The following is an 11,646-nucleotide window of genomic DNA, read 5'->3' as shown; positions in this document are numbered from 1 at the left end:
TCCACATGTCTGTTTCATCATTTTCCTCTATCCTTCCCTCTTCTCTCTTCCCTATATCTCTTTGACGCGCCTCTCTTCTCCCTCGCCTCCTTTTGAGCTCCTTCCATTCCTCGTCACCGTCCTCAGCCCCGACAACGCGTTGGCCAACACGAAGCTATCTCGTCGGAGTGGAGCATGGGGTGGCCAGCGCAGCGGCCAGATTCAACGATGTTCGGCGCGCCTACTCCGCTCATCACCACCACTGCCTTGTCCTCCAGATCCAGGTAGTAGTTATCAATGAGACAATGTTGTTGCCGTCCATCACCGACGAGAAGCATCACCACCCATCCACGACGTGTTGATGGCATCGTCGCCATGAGCGACAAAGACGGGCCACTGTGAAGAGGAGCTCCGATGAGGTAGCGAGCGTGGCGGGGGTCCGACGAGGAGCTCCAGGGAGGAGAAGCTGGCGCGGCTAGCCGATGGGGAAGAAGGAAAGGAAAAGAAAATAAGAGAAGGAAGGAGAGTGTGATGGAAAATGTGACAGTGATGGCATGGATTTAATTTTATAAAATTCCAGTGACACCTATCCGATATCGTGAATAGTAGTGGTATTTTTCTAATACGGTAAATTTGCAATGGCATGATCCATTTAACCCATATAAATATAGCAAAGTGTTGCATATATTTTGAGTTGTTGTTTATGTTTGATTTACTCTTGGTCCAAAGAGTAACTGCAGTCACCACACACGGATATATGATACATAAACTTTATCTTTATCTTAAAAGATTTGGGGGTGTGTTTGGATGGTGCACTGGCTTGGGGCTCTTGCTCAGACAGCTGAATCCGGTCATAAGCGCTTGAAATCGAACATCCAAGAGCGATGAACCAGTGCCAATTCTTATATTAAAGATTTGCAAAAAAATGATAGCCATGATAAGATTCTTGAAATCTCGAGTGTTGCAAGGGGCAAACACACGCGTCATCCAGTACTCTACAACACTCTACGAGTCACACATGAGAAGGGCTTTTAAACTCTCGAGAACATGTCTCCTCGTTTCTCACGTGCCGTCTACATGGTTATGAAAAAATTAAATAAAAATATATTAATATATGATATATCATTATAGAAACATGGAAGTTAAAACACGACATCTAAAAGTTGCAAAAAAAAATTAAACTCCAACTTGTTGACACATATTTAAAGTTAAATTTGTTTTTATTTCGCAATATATAGAAGTTAAATTTGTAGGTTCGTGAAATGATATATCATATTCATTTTTTTTAAATAATTATAACTATTTGAGTGAGATGTTAAGAATGAGGGAATGCCCCTAAAAAATTTAGAATCGTTTCCCATATGTACGAACATTCATCATTGTTTCAGTTGAGAACGCATAAACTGCATCGATATCGGTCTTTGAATCGACGCTGAGACGCCGTTGACTTTTCATTCAATGTTTGACCATTTGTCTTATTTAAAAAAAAATGTAATTATCATTTATTTTATTGTGACTTGATTCATCATCAAATATTCTTTAAAAATGACATAAATATTTTCATATTTTCACAGAAAATTTGAATAAAACGAATGGTCAAACGTTGGCAAAAAAGTCAACGACGTCATAAATTAAAATACGGAGGGAGTATTATTCATAACATGAAATATGTTAATTATTGAAAAGCACAATGATTAAGGGCATTGTGACAAATTGTGTGGCCAAATGGATTATTGTAGTAGTAGTATCCATAGCCACTATGAGCATGAGACGATGAGTCACGCCATAGGTAGTCGACGAGACGTGATCCTGGAACTCTTAATTTCCCATCATCAGAGATTCAGAGGTATATATGGTCCTTCTCTCAAGTCATCATACTATTAATCTTCCTCTCCATTCCCAACTAAAATTAACACCAGCAAGATAAGTAGAGTGAGTACAAGCAAGCAAATTAATTCAGACGAATTGAATAATGCAGACACGGGCCCGGGTAATATAGTAGTAGTGATTTGGATTTGCATTGCACAAGATGCATTTTTGTTTAACGTTGATGGTACTGATTTGACAAGCATGCTATTTTGCTAATAAATTAATTTTAAGACATATAATTCAAGTATAATATGTAATACTGGAACCATATGTAATATGTTTGATAATTGGCTTCTGAGGGTTGACAAGATGAAGAGTAAACTCATACTTGTAGAAGCATCTGCCATATGTTGGGCTCTGTGGAGTAGGAATGATATGATATTTGACAAATCACCATCTATCTCATATTTGCAGGTAATTTTCAGGACAACATATTGGTTTCAGTGTTGAGCACAGCTGTAAAAGTGTGAAGATGATGGAGAACTTATGAAGGTTACATGTCGTAGGCTTGAGATGACAGTTATGCAACCTTTTGCAAACTATGGATGTAGATTCACAAATAAACTTCAATAAATGTGTACTCCTTATCTTGGTTTGGTCTTTTATTTTGTTGGGTGTGTTTAATTTCATTTTAAACTACTCTTTGTTTGAGTGATACTTTCTAATAATTGGTTGTAGCTCTGATGAGCTTTTAAAAAAAATTCAAGTACCGAATAATTAAGAAATGAGAGTTGTCCATCATATCTACTCCTATTAATTGCTTGAACATATGCATTTAATTTTGAAACACAAACGAAATAAAATTCGTAGAAAAGCTAGCAAAAGTAGCAAGGATTATTAAATTAATTTTACCTGCAGGTTGCAGCATGAGGAGGAGGGGGTGAGGGTGACGTCGTTTAATTGGTAGCAAAAGCAGATGCAGCAGCAGTAGCGGGCAGTGAGGCGCACACGTCCAGCTCCAGCACATAGTGCGCCCCCTCCAACACCTCCAGCGTCCTCCACAGCACGTGCCCGGACGCTCGCCGGAGCTTCCCCGTCCCGCCGACCACCGCCAGTTCCCTCACCTCCGCAAGGACCTCGTCGCGGCCGGCGATGACGAGGGTGCTCCCGTTGTAGGGCCCGTGGGTGAGCTTGAAGGTGGCGGTGACCACGACGACGGGGTCGACGAGGCCGGCGAGGACGTAGGAGCCCTGGGCGCGGCCGACGGGGCTGGACTCGAGGCTGGGGCCCTCGGTGAGGAGGTCGTCCATCACCGTCGTGTCGCCGAAGTGCCTGTTTCCCGGCGGCATGGACGGGTGCAGAGGCCCCGTGCCCTTCACCACCTGCACGGCCGTCACCCCGGCGATGTCGTGCATGTACAACTGCAGCCGCACCGCCCTCCGCCGCGCCGCGGAGGCCGGCACCACGAACGCGGCGGCGAGGATATATATGACAGCGAGGAGGAGGAGGAGCTTGGCAGACCTGGCCATTTTAATTTGTGTCTCTGACGACTCTGCCTGCAGTGCAGCCTGAGCCTGATCGAGGAGATGGAGAAATTCGCTCGCATTGGCTGCTCCTCCCTAGCAGAGCTTGTTATAGCAGGTACAATAGTAGGCTATAAAGCCAGCTGCAAATATATTCTAAGAAGATACATAAGAAAAGAGAAGGGCAGCGGGCTACAGATTTGTAACCAGCTGTAGCACGGACTCCAAGATACAGTGTGTGAATGACAGGTGGGACCAGATATTAATAGTGTAGTATGTAATTATTGTATGAATGAGCTATTAGATTGGCTATAGATGAATTAGAGCTAGTAGTTGGCTATATTATTGAACTTGCTCTTATAGTCTCCACTCTCCAATCATTTCAGACAACACACATGACGCTTGCTCCCCCACTGACCATTAACCCTTCAATTACTGACCATTCTATCGATGGGACCGGCGCTTGCTCTCCCACGCGTTTCTTCCTCTTCCCCACGCGTCTCTCTCTCTCTCCCAGCCAGATCTGGCGGCGGTAGATCTAGCCTTATCATCGCTAATCTGACTGACATCTGCACGGTGGCTAGCACAACGGCGGTGGGGAGGTGGGAGGCAAAGGTGCAGCAGTGGCGGCCAGAGGCAGCCAGGCCTGCACCTGGCCCTGTGGGTTGGGGATGGCCGGAGGTGGTCGGGAGGACGGTGGGGACCGGCAAGGCGTCAGTAATGGAGTCCCTCTGGACGACGGTAGGGGCAACGAAGCACAGCGGTGGCCCAATGGTGGCGGCAGCCCTAGGGGCAGTAGTGGCCCGGGCGGCTCCCGTCGGCGTTGGCGACCCTTGGGGCGACGACAGTTCCCGTTGGCGCCAGTGGCAATAGGGGCTGCAGCGGAGGACGGCGGCGCGATAGCTCCCGTCGGCGCCAGTGGCCCTACGGGCTGCGGTGGCATAGGATGGCGGCGGCTCCCGTCGGCGCCGGCGGCCCTAGGGGCTACTACGGGACGGCGGCGGCTCTCATCGGCGCCGACGGCCCAGGACAACGGCAGTCTGAGCACTGTGAATCCGATGAAGTGGAAGCCGATTCCGTCAGTTCGTATATGGTTGGCTAGTTCCGGCTAAACGACGAATGACGATGGTTGAAAGTAGGCTAACTGGCAGCGTGTGGCATCAGCTTATTTGAAACAGATAAAGATCGCACCAATGAATGTTTGCATCGATGGTGCACTAGGGGCGGCGACTACTAGATGACTTCCACTTGTCAAATCTGGCTGTTTCAGAAGGATATGGCAGGACGCAGAGAAGCAGGATGTGCCGAGGTTGTTTGGTTTTCTTTTCGTTTTTTGGTTGTGTGTTTTCCTCCTTGTTGAGGTGTGAGTCTAGATACTCATGTACCCTTTTGACCGTGTATATCTTTCGTGGATATAGAGGCCGGATTAATGAAAATCCATTATTAAAAAAAATTTCAGACAACACATCGATCAGCTCATTCAAAGCAAATTAAAGGACAAGTTAGGTAGGTTAACCATATCAGACCCAAACTGAAATTTCATGATATTATTTAATTTCTTTCCACTGAAAATAATACTCCATAATTAATACAATACCAGTACAAATTAAGCATATATGACCAGTGTGCCCAATGATAGGTGTATATGAACAACACAAAGAGTGACGGAAAAAATGGCAGTATATACTATATTATATATATATATATGGTTTCTACCCAATCTCTCCTCCTTAACACAAGAAATTTGGCTCAAGTTTATTTTGGTCCTCGATATTTGGCCAAGCTAGCATTGAATAATATACAAGGAAATGTACAAATTAAAAGATCACAACCATCCAAATATATAGTTGAAAAATTCTTGGGGGCAACCTTGCACAAACTAAGATGACAGGAACCCCAACAATAGTATGTTTTTGTGATCTGCCAGTATCCCCGTATCTGTACAAGATTTTAGGACCTTATCTTTTCGCTTTTGTTTATACTTATCAGCCAAAATTTAAATTTTTAACCTTAGATTTGAAGCTGATTTTGAGGTTATTTTCATCGAAGTTTATTTTTCAGTCTTTGCTTTTAGGTCGCTAAGAACGAGTATATAAAAGTTTTATTCGCAGAGCGCTTTTCGTTTGCAAATATGCCGTTTCGGGCTGTTAAGTTTCCAATCGTACAGAGCAAGTAAATTTCCACGCTAGTTAAGGTCATAAAGCACAATTCCAACAGTGATAAGCCAAAATTTTCTACCGGTGAGGCTTTTAACTATTTGCCGCTCTTACGAGTGGTGCTTAACGATTTGCCACTAGGCCCACATGTCATAGACACATGAGGGCCCACATGTTATAGACACGGTGTGACAAATCGTTAATTGCCATGTCACAAGAGTGGCAAATAGTTAAATTTCCCACCATCACCACCCAAATTAACTTGATATATATGCTTAAAGAACAAATAATTAAATCAGGTATATAAAAAATGATGTTGCATGATACGTACACAACCCAAGTCACACATTGCTAGCTAGCTAGGGGGAATTGTCCATGCACCTAATGAGCTAGCGCACCAGTATATATATGACATTTCTTGTTTCTTTCTGATATATGTTTAATTCCACTTGTCCATGCGCAATGTGAATTAATGTAATGTCAGTAAAACGCTGCAGGTGCAGGGTCATTATACATCGATCACCATGCGTGTACGTACTGAAATGAACATTATTTATCAATTTTTTCCTTTTTATTTATAGTAGAGTATTATTGAAAGAAAATACTGTCGACGGTGGGTACCCGTAGACCGGATATAGAGGGTATTGGGGTACGCTGTTACGAGGATCTACGTAGTACGACATCAAGGAAACAAGAGACAAAGATTATACTGGTTCAGGCCCCTGAACAGGTAATAGCCCTAATCCAGTTGATATGGGATTATATAGAAATAACCACAGATTACAAAGGGAATAATAGAACTCGATGGTACCGACGAGATCGTAGTCGAGTTGATTCGACTAGATCACCCGACGACTTGGCTCCTGTAGTTTCCGGCTTCGTAGGCTGTGGTCGTTGTGTTGGCTATCAGATTCGATGCCTTAGGTCCCCCGGGGGTCCCTTTTATATCGCAAGTCAAGCGGTCTCCAAGTAGGACTCGGAGACATCGGACCCTGCACGATATAGTAACGACTCAGTCCTATACGGGTAGGAACCTTTCCATTGGTGGACTTCGTGATGGATTTCCTTAGAGTGTACAAAGAACGTCCGTATATACACCGACATACCGTATTGCCGTATAGCGCACATCCAAGGGTAGAGGGTATACCTTATCCGTAACCCTGACAGTAGCCCCCAACTTCTGCTTAAATGAACTCGTGTATCCGATCGCGACTTCTGATGTCGGTGTTGTTGTCGTTCTCGACTGGTCGATCTCGGTGTGGGGTCCGTAGACACAAGGAGTGGTCGACAACATCATGCGAAGTCCAACGGTTATGAGTGAATTTAAATTGAAGTCCAAGAAACCGCCTCGCGCAACGGACCTAGAAATTTCCGGCGGCCATCCATCTCCTTTCCTTGGAATTCGCACCGTCGGTAGTGCGCCTATTTAAGGGAGTTTTGGGAATCCATTTTGGAGTCCGGCTGTTGCGAAAACTTTCTAGCCTTCAAACACTCTTCGTCTTCTCCGCTTCCACAAAAAACCCTAATTCGCTCGCCTCGGCTTCTTCTCCAGCGATCTCCAACGGCGATGGACCTCGACAAGTCCACCTCCAGCAGTGCGTCCTTGAAGAAATTGCAGGAGGAGGGCGCTCTCCCCGGTCGCGGGACCATGGAGAGGGAACCGGGAGGTACTGAACCTGAACCCGTCCTAGGCCGCATGGTTAGGGTTGAGGACTACATTCTCTGTAGTTTTCTTCCTCCACCTTCTGAATTTTTCCTTCTCATATTGAACTTCTACGGTCTTTCTCTTCTCCATCTGAACCCCAACTCCATAGCCTTCCTTAGCATTTTTTCTCACCTCTGTGAGGCCTACATTGGGGTAGAGCCGTTTCTTGACCTCTTCTGCTTCTACTACGAGTTGCACTGGATGGAACCTAAAAAGGTATTCGGGTGTGTTGGTTTTCGACTTCGGGATGGCCTGAAGTCGCTATACATCCCTTTCCAGTGCCCCTCTTCTCGTAGCAAATGGCGGGCGAGGTGGTTCTATCTTCAGATAGAAGATTCGGATCCAGTCTTCATTGTTCCTGAGGAGCAACCAGACAAGATCCTGTCTTGGACCGCCAAACCCGCCTTGACCCCATCCCTCCAATCTTTCATCGATGTCATCGATGACCTCCGAGTACGAGGATTGTCGGGGTATGAAGTCGTTGCCGACTTCATTGGTAGACGGATCCAGCCGCTCCAGGCTCGAGCCTATCCAGCCTTTGACTACTCTGGGCCGGAGGACGTGACCCCGGTTTCTCCTTGGGGTATTTTTCTTGTATTTTGGGTTTCTCTCCTTTCATGCGCATTCCTCCTGACTTATCGAAATTTGGTTCTCGATCTATAGGTTTGAACAGCGCAACCGTGGAGCACCGTGTTGCCCAGGTGATGATTAGTGGTCCCACGACGGCAAGCAACGTCCCCACCCCTCTTTGCGAGAGAGAGGCGGCTGAGCGCGAAGCCGCAATCAATGTGAGTGTAATCGATAACCCTTTACCTTTTAATTCTTAGATCGCATCGTGACTTCATATTGTGCAGGCTCTCCCCCTGACTGACATCATCGGGCCGCTCGCGGACCACCAGGCGGCGGCTTCGTTGAAGGAGGGCGTTGCACATGAGGCGTCCGACGCGGCCATTGCCGTCGCTGCTGCCACGACCAGCGGCGGCAAGGTTCCGAGGAAGGGGAGGAAGTTTTCCTCCGTGCTCGGCAACCGCCGGAAGACGCCCACCCCATCGGTAAGCCTTTTTGGTTATCGATTACGTAGTCGGAGAATGTCGCCCTCGTGTCGTACTCGGTTTACTTAGGCCTCAGATGCGTCTCCCCCGCCTCCACGACGACAGAGGCTGGTGACACTCAGCGAGAAGTAAGTGGACGAAATTTGAGGCTCTTTACTTGATCGGATTCTGTTGTCTTGTTATGATGACCGACATGGCTGTCTCGTAGGGCGGCGCAGGCGAAGGCGACGCAAGATGGGTCTGGAGGGAACTCTAGTGCATCTCCTACAGTGGCCTCGACCGAGGTCGTGGTCGTGCCTAGGAGCCGCGAGGTGACGCCCAGCGACCCGGTCAGCGATCTTGCGGCTGGTCAAGGCCCGCCGATGTTGACGAAAAAAATCGAACACACCGGCCTAGGAGATCTGCTTAGCTCCAGTGCAGGTCCAAAGATTAATGAGATGTGGGCGTGCCAGTCAGTTTGATCCTGCAACTGACAAGATATGCAAATAGTAGATCAAAACAGCCGATCGGCTAACAAGCCGATGGAGTAGTTCCAGCCGATGCCGATAATAGCTGATAGCGATAGGGTTTAAGCAGTCGGCTATATGTCCAATGTAGATAATGATATAAAGGCAATTGGCTACTGATAATAAAATATAACAATAATATAGTCCAGTATAAACCAATCGGCTAGCATTGATATGATAGAATAAGCATTGATCCGAAGGTTAAAACATACATCGGCTGGAGGTCCGATGTCATGAAATCCACAAGATTAGATTAAACAGTGAAGCCTTTGTTGTCATCGGCTAAATCCAACTTATATGTATATGTAATCCTTATGAGCCGATGCAATGTCCAGATAACTCACCGGCTGAAACCACGATGAAACCCTTATTGGCAATCAAGAAGCAGGCTAGAGATTATGGTTCTAAGCACGACTTAGTAGATCAAACTTAACTGATGCAACACTAAGTATGAAAAGAAACATAATATCTAGACAATCAAGCTGTTGACTGATTTTCAGGGTGGTAGATGTCTAGGCTAATCTAATCTAGCAAAGTGATTTAGCCGATACCGGCAGAAACCCTAAAGCGAGAGACAGCCGATAGAGCTAAATTGAGATGCTAGGACTAGATTAACATAGACATATGATAAATAGCCAGGCAAATATATTATCCAAACCAGAGTAATCCAAGAGGTCGAATGTACTGATGCAGCCTTGAACGACGCCGACGTAGACGATACAATTGCCTGGACCGACGGAACATTGGACTTATCCCTTCGTCGGAGATCGAACACCGATGTAGCCCCGCGTCAAGTGCCAAGTCCCGCCGGACGATAAAATAAAGTAGAAAAGGTAAAAGGTGGCGATGCAAACCGAATTGTATTGATCGTAGCGATAGATTACATAGACCCCGGGTATGCATATTTATACCCATGGGTTGATATAAGTTCTTGTCGGACAAGAAAGAAACTTTCCTAAAGATAAAAGGAAAAGATAAAGTCCTTATCGGACACTAAACACACTTTCCTAAAGATAAAAGGAAAACTAACAAACTATTCCTAATTAATAGATACACCTGCCATGCCGCATCCTCCTTGAACTCGGACTCTTCTAGATAAGCTTCCTTTAGTAGATTGATTTCCTTAACCGAATATAATAAGAATCCGACAACTGGCAATTTGATAACTCTCATCGGCTGATCCCAGGACTCTGAAGCCGATGCTGACTCTAAGCCTATGATTATTCTGGGCCTACCAAATTTCACTGTTAACAGCCGGCTGCCATCCTCACCTGGGAGGAGCTCCAGGTCGAGATGGGGCGCATCCTCGAGGCTGGTGCTCGCGGCATAAGTCGCGAGATCGCGGAGGCAAGGGCGGCGGTGGCGGCGTCGGCGAACGAACGCGCCGACAGGCTGACGCGTGATTTGGCAGAGGTTCGCAAGGACCTCCAGAAAATGAGGGAGCTGGTGGCCAGCAACGAGCGACAACGGCAGGGGCTTGAGCATCGTATGTCGGAGCTCGAGAACAACTTGTCGGAAATCCGTGGCTCGCTGCGGGTTACCTACACTGGTCTGCACCAGCTCGCCGGGGAGTGCGGTATCATGACCACCATCCCGGCGAATCCCGACAAGTTCTCGCTAACGACTTCGCTCGCGGAACTGGCGACGGCGATGGAGGCGATCCACTCCAAGCACGCGGCCAGGATCGGAGAGGAGACGTCCAACGGGATCTACACCGGGTCGTGTCATGTCCTCGCGTGCGTGAGGTTGGCGCACCCTGAACTCGATCTCCAGAAGATCTTGGATCATGGGGCGGCTAGCGACGCGCGCAAGGATGTGATGGAGGAAGTCGGCGATCTGGGGGAGTCCGTTCTCCCCCTTTTCGAAGAGTAGGGCCGCCATTTGCCTGTACCCCTTAACCAAATCGCGCCTTGTAAAACTTTCGTTGGTTCCAACTGCCGTTGTGTATGCAGTTATCACCTTAGTTTTCTTTGGCATTTTGATTCTGAGTACTTTGTTGTTGTTTGTAGAGATGTCGACGTTGAGGATGTCCAGCAGCGCGGGCAGCCTGAATTGCCTGTGGTCGTTCCGGCACTTGCGCTTGAGCCGTATGTGCCGTAGGATGACGTAGACCAGGATCTGTCCGTGGAGATGGGCATGGCGACGATTCCTTTAGGTTGGTTCTCGTCGTTTCCATTTCCTTTGTTTCTTCTATCTTGATTAGCTTGACTTAGGTATTTGTTTGCCGAGCAGACCTCGAAAGTGCGCTTGCTGATCGCTACTGTCGCATCCAGTACTGTAGGACGAAGTTCGAGGTCGCCGAACTTGAGAGGACTATGTTGGAGGTGAAGAGGGACCGGGCTGTGGAGGCGCTCCGAGATCGCGAGGTGTGGTTCACTCGTACGTCAGGAGTTGTTGCACAACCATGGCCATTGTCTGCAGGAAGCTCCGAATACCTTACGGGGATCCCGAGGAGTCAGCGGCCGGCTACATCTCGCGGCTGAACAGGGCTTGTGCTCAGCTTGAAGGCATCGGCAAGCGTATCGACGAGGCTCTGAAGCAGGAGTGTCGTCGATCGAGCCGATACGCCGGAGGGCACGTGCTGGCGTGCATACGAGATTATCGTCTGCAGTTACACCTCGAGTTCCTCCACGAAGGGTTTTCCCGTTCTCGGAGGACTCCCGCGGAGATCGACAACCTAGCAAAGTCGATGGCCACGCTAACGGAGAAAATCTTCCAGTCAATGGATTGGCATTGGCCTTCCTGGTAGAACTTGTATATCTGTGACAAACATCTTAAGAAAAGTGTAATATATTTTGGAATTCTTTGTGGTCTGTAAGAAATACTTGTGAAATAGAAAGGAAATCTATCTAACTAAGCTTTCTTACTCTGGATGCGGTGTGTACGAGTGTTTTCTCATTTCGCGACCTCGATTAG

General features: G+C 47.1%; 1 protein-coding gene across 1 annotated transcript; it reads right to left on the bottom strand.

Moving 5' to 3' along the window:
• Positions 1 to 1,582: 1,582 nt before the first annotated feature.
• On the bottom strand, positions 1,583 to 3,392 carry LOC127779000 (dirigent protein 1-like). Its single transcript, XM_052305651.1, has 2 exons — positions 2,701 to 3,392; positions 1,583 to 1,882 (listed from the first exon to the last, which is right to left on the bottom strand). The coding sequence occupies exon 1, from the start codon at positions 3,315 to 3,317 to the stop codon at positions 2,745 to 2,747; it is 573 nt and encodes a 190-aa protein (XP_052161611.1). The 5' UTR covers positions 3,318 to 3,392; the 3' UTR covers positions 1,583 to 1,882; positions 2,701 to 2,744.
• Between the last annotated feature and the right edge of the window lie 8,254 nt (positions 3,393 to 11,646).

This window comes from Oryza glaberrima, chromosome 7, assembly GCF_000147395.1.
Source record: "Oryza glaberrima chromosome 7, OglaRS2, whole genome shotgun sequence".
Classification (NCBI taxonomy): domain Eukaryota; kingdom Viridiplantae; phylum Streptophyta; class Magnoliopsida; order Poales; family Poaceae; genus Oryza; species Oryza glaberrima.
Note: the sequence above shows the minus strand (reverse complement) of the source record. Positions and strands in the feature narration are given on the sequence as shown.